The following is an 11,783-nucleotide window of genomic DNA, read 5'->3' on the forward strand; positions in this document are numbered from 1 at the left end:
TGATTGAAATGAGCCACTTTGCTGGCATGGCCCTGCCAGGGCAGGGCAAGCCAGGACTCCTGGAGTCTCTGCCCATCAGGGTCCTGAGCCATTTTTCCAAACAATTTATGAGGATGCTGGGGAAGCAGAGAGTGCTTAAAAGCACAAAGCAACCTGCCAGGAGCTCAGATCCGAGCCAGGGAGCAGCTCCTTGTGCAGCAAATGCATCTGCTCAGGGTAACCCTGAGCCTGCCACAGCCTTTCTGCAAGGCAAGACCCAGCCCCCTGCTGCCTCCATCCCTGGGACAGTCTGAGGCCTCACAAATGTGCAGGAACAGGAAGGAACAGGTCCCAGCACGTTCCTGCCAGCCTGGAACACACTGGGAGCCCCAGCCCCTCCTCCCTGTCCCCAGGTGTGGTGTATCCACAACCATCTCCTCTCACCTGGGCTGGCAGAGCAGGAGCTGGGGGCTGCCAGCTCTGAGAAGCCCACCCAGAGTGGGTTTGGGCGTGAATTCATCTCCTGGGTGCTGGATTTTCCCCGGCTCCAGGGTATCCCACAGCACTGCTTTTCTGGGGGCAAACACCCCCGAGCCTGCAGGTGATGTTGACCCTTTGAGGGGAGTGATGGGCTTTGCATGGAGCCCAGGGGTGAATGTAGGAGACACAAACACACATTCCCCCAAAAAACCCTTCCCAAGAACGAGGCAGAGCCCAGCTTTTGGTAAAGGAGATTTTAATCTGCTCAGTATCTAGTCCATAGTGCAAAGAGTTAAACTTAAGGCAAAGCCTTCTCTTATAAACAGCAAACAGGCCCTAAACAAACAAGCGTGACTGCTATAATAATAATAATAATATAAAAAAAAGGGGTTAAGGGAACAAACTGCACTTCTGGGGAGGTGTCCTTTCCCCCCAGCCTGTAACTCATGTAGGGAACCTTGCACCCCCTGATCCATGAGCTGGTCCCAAGGGAATGCTGCTGCCTGTGGAGCAGGGCCACAATCCCACCCCTGAGTGACTCCAGCTGCAGCTCCCTGACTCCCCTGCAAGTGCCTGGGACAAGGCAGAGCCTGGGTTCACACTCCTCTGGTGAGGGTTTGGCTGCTCCCAAGTGTTGGTGGCTGGAGAGAGGCAGCTGAACGAGGGAGGTGTGTGGGGAGGCACAGGGACAAGAGCTTGAGCAATGGGGAGCTTTGCATCTCGTTGGAGTGGAGTGGAAGCAGCTGAGAGCCCTTCTAACACCCTTTAGTGCTCAGGAGCCTGGCTGGGCCAGGAATCCTTCCAGCTCCCAGGAAATGTGGGAGCAAGCAGCCCTGGCAGTGCCTTTCTGAGCAAAGCCACTCAACAAGAGGATAGTTCCTTGCTAGAGCTCAGCTTTGCAGCTCAGAGGCATCTCCCAGCACAGCCTGGCCTCTCTGCTGCCTCTGTTTTGGCTTAAATTGCTAATCAAGAAGGAAAATAGAAGGAGAAGCATGCCAGCTGCCCTCAGGCTCTTGGCTTGCAGTCCAGAGTCAAGACTCTCTCCGGTCTGGCTCCAGCCAAAATTGGCTGTGGCGTGTGGCTGACCTCAGGCAAGCAGCTGGAAAAGGAAAAGCTTTTTAGTGCAAGGCCCTCTTGCAGCCCAGCAATTTCTTGGAATGGTGCTGGTTGCCCAAGCTGGGATGAGCCATCTCAGGCCTGCCCCAGCCAGGATGGGATGGACACCTTGGGCTCCAGGGGACACTTCTGAATGGAAGTAACGACATTGGTGACAAACAACAAGACAAAACAAAGGTACAGCCCTGCCCTAATCCCAGATATCCATGGTCCTGGTACTGCTCCACGCACACAACTGCAGATCCACAGCACGGATGTGCAGAAACTGTGCCTGGAGCTGGAATGTCTGTGAGCTCCCAAGAGTTTTGGGGTGCTCCCTCTTCTCCTAAAGAATTCCTCCCTCTAACCTGCCCGGCCTGGGAAGGAGCCAGCAAGCTCTGGAGTGACCCTCCCTGCTCCATGGCACTCTTAGGCTGAAAATGTGTGGGTTTTGGAGAGGATTCTCCAGCCTTGGCTCAAGTCTGGGCTGCTGCTGCTGCTGCCAGGGCTGCCTGGGGGGCCACTCCTCAGTTCCCCAAGCAGCAGCAGCAGCCCTGCAGGAGGAGTGATCCCTGCAGCCTCCCCGTGCAGGTAACCTGATGTGTGCTTGCTAGTCTTGCATAGGTGATGCGTGGAAGCAGCAGCAGCAGCACTGAGCTCTGCAGGGAGCCCGGGTCCATCACAGCTCCACGCTGTCCTGGCAAGAGAGATCCCTCAAAAAGCAAAGCCCTGGGGTGATGAAGTACCCCAAAATCCCTGTTCTCCAGCTGAGAGCCAGGCTCAGCAAACACTAAAAAACTCGAGTGTGCTCCTGGCTCTCCCTGGGCCTTGCAAACAGGGCACTCCTCCCTTTTCCCATGGAGCTCCTCCAGGCCTGGATGCAGCCTGCCAGGTAATTTTCTAGTGAGACCTTGGGAAAAAAATCTCCCTTGCCTTGCACCAGCCCCTGTGATTGCCAGGAGGGCACAGCCTGTAACCTTCCATCAGCTTTGGCTAGGAGGGACCAGAGCATTTTCCTGCGCTCTGCTTTGGATCTCAGGCTGCAGGCTCGAGGCAACAGCCCCTGAAACAGCAAAAGTTGTCAACAAAAAAACAGGTAACTCTTCCAGCCCGCTGCAGAGATCAGTATTGTGCTTGCTAGCAAGAGCTACAACCTAGTTAGGCAGCAAATGTGACCAGCAGACACCCCACAGCGTTCTGCCCTTCCAGCACCATCCACAGTTCTTTGGAAGCTGCTCAAGGCAGCCCTGGGAAGTGCACACAGGGGTGTCCTTGACCTCCTGGGAAAAACAGCCCAAGCCCCCCCTGGGCTCACAGGTAGACGTTGAGGGTCTGCAGGATGACCTGGCGGCACAGGGGGCAGTTGCGCTGGTAGATGTCCTGCTGCAGGAGCACCTCTGTGCACTCCTGGCACAGGCACAGGTGCCTGCAGGGCAGCAGCAGGACCGTCTTGGTCTGGTCCTGGCAGATGACACATTTCTTACGCTCCTCTTGTTCTTTCAGCAGCACCCAGGGGTCGTCGTCCGGGGCTCCTTCGGCGTTCAGCCGCTGCTTCCTCGGGGATTTCCACCAGGACGTGCTTGGCTCCTCCCTGGATGTCTGGGGACGCTGCCCTGCCCCAGCACGGCTCAGAGCAGGCCTTGGCTGCGGCCCCTGCTCTGCATCCAGCTGCTCCTCCAGCCCGGCCAGCAGCTGGCCCAGGGTCACACTGTCGGCGGCCGGGGCTCTGGGGGCACCCACGGCGCGTCGCTGGTCGCTGCCCTGGTTCACCATCCTCCCTCCCTGGCTCCAGTTGGTCACCTGCTGGATCCAGTCCACCAGCCTGCGCCAGGGCTGGGAGGTGACGGCCACTCCCAGGGTGAGCACGGCCACCTGGTAGAGCCGCCAGACGTCCCTGTGCAGGCGGCGCAGGGAGGGCAGCGTGTGCAGGTAGCCCAGCAGGTATCCCGTCAGCGTCCACAGCAGCCCGGGGTTGAAGGCGAAGGCGCTGACCAGCACGATGAGCAGCAGCAAGCCCAGGCCGTAGACGTTGACGAAGAAGACGCTGATGAAGAGCTCGGTGGCGGAGCAGAGCAGCTCGAAGGCCATCTGGCAGGGCGACCACAGCAGGATGGACACGGCGATGGCTCCGCTGGACACGTGCGCCAGGAAGGCGGCCAGCAGCTCGGCCAGCCTAACCACGGGCCCGGCCAGCGAGTCCCAGAGGGCGGCGAGCAGCGTGAAGAGGTTCTGCGTGCCGATGAGACACACGTTCACCAGGCTGTTGGCCAGGTACATCAGCAGGCTGGAGCCGATGGCCAGCGCCTCGCACAGCTGCCGGCCCAGCGCCTGCCCGCAGCCCAGCACGGCGCCCAGCCCGCGCTGCGCCAGCTCCCGGCCCCGCAGCGCCAGGTGAGACGCCAGGTGAGACACCAGGTGCCCGGCCGCCCGCATGCCCTCCATGGCCCCGTAGCAGCCGCGCACCAGCACCAGCGCATCCCAGCACGCCACCGCCGCGGCGGCCGCGGCCGCGGGCAGGCTGGAGGCCGCGGCCAGCAGCCACAGCAGCGCGGACACCAGCGAGGACACCAGGAAGAAGTTGAGGTCGAGCACCAGCAGCAGCAGGTCGAGCAGCAGGCGCAGCCCGCGGAGCAGCGCGAACAGCACGTCCATGGTCCCCGCGGGGCCGTACGGCAGCTCAGCCGCGGGGCCCCTCCGCCATGGGCGCAGCCATCTTGGCACCCGCCGCCGTGCGCCCCGCGGCCAATCAGCGGCGGGGGCTCCGCCCAGACTCGCTGCTCATTGGTCGATTCGCAGGATGCGGCGGGGGCGCGGCGGGGGCGCGGCTTCCAGCAGAGGCCACGCCCACTGCGGTGATTTAAAGGGCCAGCAGCGCCCGTTAGCCCGGAGCGTTCACCGCGAGCCACATCGGTTTTTGCAGTGTTTTAACTGCGGAATGAACACTGTTCATGCAATTCCTGATCTCTTTGTGAATCTGCCCGACTACTTCATAAAGAGGAAAAGCTCATGGCACAGGGACGCTTTCCAATATTCAGGATTGATCCAAGCCAAATCCAACCTGGCCTTGGACACTCCCAGGGATGGGGCAACCACAGCTTCCCTGAGCAAGCTGTGCCAGTACATAAAGAGGAAAAGCTCATAGCACACGGATACTTTCCAATACCCCAGTCTGATCCAAGCTCAGTCCAGCCTGGCCTTGGGCACTCCTAGGGATGGGGCAGCCACAGCTTCCCTGGGCAAACTCTGCCAGGACCTCCCACCCTCGCAGGGAGGAATTTCTTCCCAATATCCCACGTAACCCTGCCCCCTGTTAGTGGGAAGCCGTTCCCCCTTGTCCCACCACTCCCAGAGGAGGGCACAGGGATGGTCAGGAGATGCAGCAGCTCTGCTCTGGAGACAGGCTGGGAGAGCTGGGGGTGTCCAGCTTGGGGAGAGAAGGAGCAGGAGACCTTGGAGCCCCTTCCAGTGCCTAAAGGAGCTCCAGGAGACCTGGAGAAGGAGTTTGCACAAGGGATGGAGTGATGGGATGGGGTTCAGGAGCCAGGACAGAGCAGGCACAGTGCAGGGATGGGCAGGGCTTGATATCAGCCCCCAAAGCTGGTTCCAAACAGCACAGGGGGATCCCACCACCCACAGTGGCCATGCATGAGTGGGGTTTGTGCCAGCCTGAGCCCTGGCACAGGGAAGCTCTGCACTTGCCAGCAGGATCCCCTGGGCCTGTTTGGGACAGAGTCAGCCCAGGGTCACCCGGCCAAGCAGTTTCCTGCAGGAGGTTTGAACATAAAGCCATGGCCATGGCTCACACCAAGGTTACAGCCCTGGAGCAGGTCCTGCCCTCCCTGCTGGACCCCAGCCAGGGCGTGGGGCTGTCAAAGCCTTGGCTCTGCCGTGCCCCAGGGGACGGTCCAGCCCTGCTGCCCTGAAGGCGATGACAAGTTCAGGAAAATGCAGCCCTGAAGCCCAAGGCTTTTTAAGGAAGGAGAGGGCGAGTGCAGTGCCTGATGACCCACGGGAAAGCCATGTGCAGCCCAGGAGGCTCCGGCCAGCGCGGGGCCGAGGGGGGAAGCACCACAGCCCGCGCAGCGAGGCACCAGCCCCGAGGGAGCCGGGGCCACCTTCCTGCAGGTGGCTCCCTGAGCAGGGCGGGGTCCGGTGTCTGTCTGTCCGTGCCCGGGCTCTGTCGTGCTGTCTGGCGCTGTGGCTCCGAGGCAGCGCTGCTGCATCCCCAGGGAGCGCATGCCAGTGACGGAGTCAGGATGCTTTCAGCATTTATGGTAATGTTTGGGTTTCTCATCGCTTTCCCAAACAGGAGAAGGGAAAAGAGAGCCGAGCCAAGGGCTGGGCGTGCTCCGCTCATTCCCTGCCTCCGGCTGTGCACCTGCCTCGCCCTCCCCGCTCCCGGTGCCCGCCCGTGCCCTGCCGTGCCCGGGGCACCCTGGTGGGCTCCCACCGCCGGGCCGGGGGGCAGCGGCTGCAGCGTTCAGGGGTCGTGGCTCCACGGCAGGGCTGCTCCGTGCTCCGCGGGATGCAGGGGAGCTCTGCCCGCTCTCATTCCGGTGGGATGTCCAGCCCCAGGGCGTCCCGACCTGCAGGAGAGAGGCGCAGGGGGCTGGGACAGTGATTCGGCTGGAGCAGAGAGGGGAAACCTTTGGATGGAAACCCTTCCCGGGGCTCCGCGGGGACACAGAGCTGCCCACCGAGGTGCCTGGCAGCCAGGCTGGGGTGGGACCCCTCCTCACAAGGACAGTCCCCGGCTGCTGATGCACTCGCTGGAGTCTGGGGCGCACTCCCAGCTGTGGAGCTGTGGCAGCACACGGGGTGTACCCCCCTTGTGAGCCTCCTCCCCTCCTCATCCTCACTGGGCACAGACTCTGCTGCCATCGGGGACCCCCCGAGCCCGCCCTGAGGACGCAGAGCCCGGCACGAGTGCGGCTCCCGCAGCCCTGCCCTGCCGGGAGCCCCGGGGCAGCGCAGCGCCGGCGGGGCTGGCACCGAGCCCGGCCCCGGGGCTGCTGCATCACGGCTCCATCACCGAGCTGAGCTCACCCCGCGTTCCAGAAAAACTGCAGCCAGGGGACGCCAGGGCTGCCTCAGCCCTCACCCCGAGCCCTTCTGGATTTATCTGGAAGCAGAGGGAGGCAGGGAACAGCTCCAGGGCTGCGTGTCCCAGGAGCGAGGGATTCTCTGGAGCCTGGGGGGATTCCCCAGCCCCAGCATCTTGTCCTGCCTCCCTTGATCCTTGGGCACATCCCCAGGGGACTTATGGAGTGTGGGTCCTACTGGTGTCACTCCAGTGCTCCCAGTGTGCTCCCAGCATTCCCAGTGTGCTCCCAGTGTTCCCAGTGTGTTCCCAGTGTGCTCCCAGAGCTCTTAGTGGGTTCCCAGTGTGCTCCCAGTGTGCTCCCAGTGTGCTCCCAGTGTTCCCAGTGTGTTTCCAGTGTGCTCCCAGCACTCCCAGTGTGCTCCCGGTGTTCCCAGTGTGCTCCCAGTGTGCTCCCAGTGTGCTCCCAGCACTCCCAGTGTGCTCCCAGTGTGCTCCCAGCACTCCCAGTGTTTCCAGTGTGCTCCCAGTGTGCTCCCGGTGTTCCCAGTGCTCCCAGTGCTCCCAGTAAGCCCCCATCTGCCTGAGCAGCGGGCACCATGCCCAGGGTGCCCTCCCCTGCAGACGCAGGGCGTGTGGCAGCCCCAAGAGCCAGGCCAGGCTGCACAGTCCTGCCGGGCCCTGCCTCACCCCGGGTGCCCCCAGGCCGGCCCTGCCCAGCGCTCTGCAGCCCCGAGCTCGCCGGCCAGGCGGGAACAATGGCTCATTGCGCTGCATCCGCTGCGGAAAATCCCCCAGCCCCCCTCGGGCTGCGCTCCAGGACGCTGTGCCTCGCTCTTCCTCTGGCCTTGGAGGGGCAGCTGAAGGATCCCCCACACCCTGTGGGCAGGGAACGCCCCGAGGCTGCTGGGGAGAGCCCTCAGGAAGGACCTGGAGCTGCAGGGAGCCCAGCCCTGTCCCCAGCAGGCACAGCCTTCCCTCATATTGCTCACCCTGTGGCCCTGAGCAGGAGCATGAGGGTTGCTCGCCGCGTTTCTGGAGGGCTCTGTGTCTCCCCACGACGGGAGCTGGGATGTCTATCTCCTCCTGGAGCCTGGCCAGACAGCCCTGGGAAAGACAAGTCCTCTTCCATGGGAAAGTCGTGCAAGAAGGAATTCCTCTCTGGCCAGCCCAGCCCCACCGTTCCCCAGGGCCCTGGTGGGACTGTGCCCTGCTTGCTGCCTTGTCCCAGTCAGTCCCCAGTTTCCCCCACGCCTCTCCACAGGGAACCTTCCCAAAGGCCTCCAAAGGGATCCCCTGCAAGAAGGGCTCCCCCAAAGCTGAGCCTTTAGCCTGGGGCCAATCTCTCATTAGGTTTTCTCACAAATGATCCTAATGAACCATCCCGGGGGAGCCCTGCAGACACAGCCAGGAGGAAGAGATCCCTGCAGGCGAGCCCAGGGAGTGATGCTGCATCCCCATCCCAGCTTCTCCTCCCTTCCTTGGCAGCAGGGAGCCGGAAAAGCCGGGTGAGAGGGCAGGGCTGCTCCTCCTGCCCGCTCCCCTGTCAGCCGTGGCATTGGCAAGCGCTGGATGAGCGTGGCCAGGACCCCTCATTGTCCCCTGGGCAGCCCATGCCAGACCCCACAGCCTGAGCCATCATCTGCCCCATTGTGTGGGTGAGTGCCCAGCCCTAGACCCATCTCTGCCCCATTGTGTGCCCAGCCCTGGACCCATCTCTGCCCCATTGTGTGGGTGAGTGCCCAGCCCTGGACCCATCTCTGCCCCATTGTGTGGGTGAGTGCCCAGCCCTGGACCCATCTCTGCCCCATTGTGTGGGTGAGTGCCCAGCCCTAGACCCATCTCTGCCCCATTGTGTGGGCAGCCCTGGACCCATCTCTGCCCCATTGTGTGGGCAGTGCCCAGCCCTGGACCCATCTCTGCCCCATTGTGTGGGCAGTGCCCAGCCCTGGACCCATCTCTGCCCCATTGTGTGGGCAGTGCCCAGCCCTGGACCCATCTCTGCCCCATTGTGTGGGCAGTGCCCAGCCCTGGACCCATCTCTGCCCCATTGTGTGGGTGAGTGCCCAGCCCTGTCCTGCCGGCACACAATGGGGCCATTTTCCGGCGGCCATTTTCCGGCCGGCGTGGAAGTGCTCCCAAGGAAAAGGACGGTTTATAAACAGCTCCTGGCTTCCCCCGGCCGCCCCATCAGCGCCCATCCCCACATCCTGCCCTCACTCGTGCCCGCAGCGCTCCCAGGCTGGGACACGGACGTGACCAGCCCGTGTGTGAGCCGGGGCAGGACGTGGCTGTCACACCCTGTCCCAGGGCTGCACCTGCTCCGGGCCCTGGGGCTCCTGCAGCCCCAGGATGTCCAGTGACAGCCCTGGGCACAGGGCTCCCTCTCCACATGCCTTCCTTGGCAGTGGCTCTCAGCTGGATAAGGTTCTCCCTCTCTCTCCAGCTGTCCTTGTCCATCCACCCTGCACGCAGCTCCCGAGGCAGGGAGCAAGGGCAGCTCCACAGCCTTGTCTGCCACCCCTGTGAGCCACAAACCAGCCCTCAAAGGCAGTCCTGGAGCCCTGGGGTGCTGCTTGTGTCCTCTGCCAGCAGCAGCACCATCACCAGGGCAGGATCCTGAGCTCTCTCTGCACTGGGCTGGGCGACCCTTGCCAGCTCAGCTCCTTTTTGGGGCTTTGCCACCGCTCTGCATCCGCTGAGCCCCAGCCACCTCCGCACAGCTGCTCCAAAAATTGCTCTCCTCTGTGACAGACATCCAGATGTCACCTTCCTTTTCCCCCCCCCACCTTCCTTCCCCCTTCCGCTCCTGTCCTTCCTTTCTCCACCCTCCCGGCTCCTCCAGGCTCCTGCTTGGCCCCTCCTGAACAAAGGCCCCGTAGCCATGGTTAATAATCCCCTCAGAAAGGCCCTGCACAAGAGCAGAGGAAGGAGAGAGGAGACACAAAGGAGCCGCTGGAAGCCAAGCCAAGGAGGAAGGGGGCTGGATGGAGGCGTTTTCCTCCAGCTGAGGAGGACATGGAACTCCAAGAGGGCTCCCAGAGGTGAACAGAGATGAGGCAGGGGTACCCCAAAGTGACCTCACGGCACCCAGGGAGCAGAGAACCAAAGGCTGGGCAGCCCAGGAGGGTTCCTGTACTCACCCCAGAGTGCGAAGCCCTGTGTAAGCCCCAGAGCCCTCCAAAATGCAGCAGCAGGGACTGGCAGGAGGTGCCCCAAGGGTAAGGGGAGCAGTGGCAGGGGAGCAGCTGGAGCTCCTGGGCGGTGTGGGAACGCTTGGAGCTGGCCTGAATCCCATCCCTTCCCCGGGGACAGGGCCCCTGGCGGCCCTGACAGTGTTGTGTGAAGAGGTGCAGGCCTGGCTGGACACAGCCAGAGGCTTCCACTCTGCACAGCTGCCCTGCATCCACCCCAGAGACCTGCAGGGAGCTGAGCCAGCCCCCAGCCCATGGGCACCAGGGCCATGTCATGGACACCAGGGCCAGCCCCAGCCCATGGGCACCAGGGCCATGTCATGGACACCAGGGCCAGCCCCAGCCCATGGGCACCAGGGCCAGCCCCAGCCCATGGGCACCAGGGCCATGTCATGGACACCAGGGCCAGCCCCAGCCCATGGGCACCAGAGCTGGGCCAGCCCCCAGCCCATGGGCATTGCTGAGGGTTCACTGGGGGCAGCTGGCACAGAGCACCCCAAGCACCCCCCAGAGCCCAGCCCAGCCTCTCTGGGCTTGGCTGCAGGGCCCAGGGAAGGCACAGGGCCCCCGTCCCACCTGGGACACACGAGCTGCCTGTCAGGACAGGCACAGGCACAGCCCACGCTGAGCCAGCTCCCTCTGGCAGCGTCCCAAGGTCCCCACATCAGCAGGGATCCGTCTGGGGGTGCAGGAAAAGGTGGAAGAGCTGTGGTGTGTGCTGGGATGCACAGCCCCAGGCCTAGCTCTGTGCTGGCCATGGCTCCCCTCTGGCTGCAGAGAGCCAGGCCCAGCAGGAGCCAGAGGAGGGAGGCAAATGCAATTGCACACTTCCAGATCATTCCCGCAGCCTGCGATGCTCAGATAAGGCCGGGAAATCAGCCCTGCCCTGGGCAGGGTCCTGTGCATCCCAGATTTCCAGCAGCTGTGCCAGGGACTGGCAAAGCCTCACCTCTGCCAGGGGCAGAACTGCCTGCCCAGGCACAGCCTCCTCTGAGAGGTGGCAGGAGGGATGGAGCAGGAGAGTGCTGAGAGCTGTGGGGGCCCAGGCACCAAAATCCCTCCAGTGCCAGAGGGTGGGAGCTCTGGGAGCTGCTCTGTGCCTCAGGTGGGGCCAGAGCTCTGCTGCCTGGCTTCCCCACCCCAGCTGTGTGCGTGGGGTGTGACACAGGAGCCTGATCCACGGTGTGTGTGCATCGCTGTGAGCAGGGACTGCAGCCAAATCCATTAAGGCAGCAGATAAACAAGGAGGCATGAGATCAGGCAGCAGGGAGGGAAGATGAAGGTGGCCAGCCTGCCCCGCTCCCCACGCAGTCCCCGAGCCCGCCGGGTGCCACACACAGCGTGGCAGGGCGATTTCATGCCATCTGTTCATGCCTTGATTTCCAATCCTGCCCCTCTTCCCCAGAATTATTCATTTATTTGGGGGAAAAAGCACAAGTTTTCTTCAAAGTGAAGCAGGCTGCGGCCCGAGCAGCTGGAGGCAGAGCCGTGCAGTGAGAGCAGGGGGCTGCCTGAGGGTGGCATGCTCCCCAGCCTGTTTTCCCCAGGGAGTGGCAGTGCCCTTTCCAACTGCTGGGAATTTTCTGCAGAGGTTTTCTTAGCAACGTTCTGCTTTATTTTTAACACGGAATAAAAGTTAGCCCCAGAACAAAATGCACCAGGGGCGTGTCAACCGAGCTCTCCCGCTTTGTTTGTTTGACTTCGGTGGATGCTTTCCCGTGGGCCTCCTTCCTTCTCAGGGTGGCATTTGAGGGGTGTTTTGTGCCAAGTGGAAAATCCCTTTCCCTGCTCCAAGGAGAGCAGAGCCTGAGGCTCCTCCGGTGCTGCATCCTGCCCTTTGGAGGGAGGGGCAGAGTGAGAACATTGTCAGGGAGTCCCTGAGCCCGGGGTACCCACTCAGGGTGGATTTCCCCACCACAAGCAGGGAGCTCCTGCCACGAGGTGTGAGAGCATCTCAAAACTGAGGCTGTGAGGCCGGAGAGCAGCTCCTGAGC

At 62.6% G+C, this 11,783-nt stretch overlaps 1 protein-coding gene across 1 annotated transcript; it reads right to left on the reverse strand.

Moving 5' to 3' along the window:
- Positions 1-698: 698 nt before the first annotated feature.
- RNF26 (ring finger protein 26) lies at positions 699-4,206 on the reverse strand. Its single transcript, XM_066564393.1, has one exon. It carries the CDS (start codon positions 4,204-4,206, stop codon positions 2,866-2,868), a length of 1,341 nt encoding a protein of 446 aa, XP_066420490.1. The 3' UTR covers positions 699-2,865.
- Positions 4,207-11,783: the final 7,577 nt, after the last annotated feature.

Source organism: Molothrus aeneus, chromosome 22, assembly GCF_037042795.1.
Source record: "Molothrus aeneus isolate 106 chromosome 22, BPBGC_Maene_1.0, whole genome shotgun sequence".
In the NCBI taxonomy this organism is placed as follows: domain Eukaryota; kingdom Metazoa; phylum Chordata; class Aves; order Passeriformes; family Icteridae; genus Molothrus; species Molothrus aeneus.

Coding starts and splice junctions, on each gene's coding strand:
- RNF26 (XM_066564393.1), bottom strand. CDS start 4,206: ATGGACGTGCTGTTCGCGCTGCTCCGCGGGCTGCGCCTGCTGCTCGAC.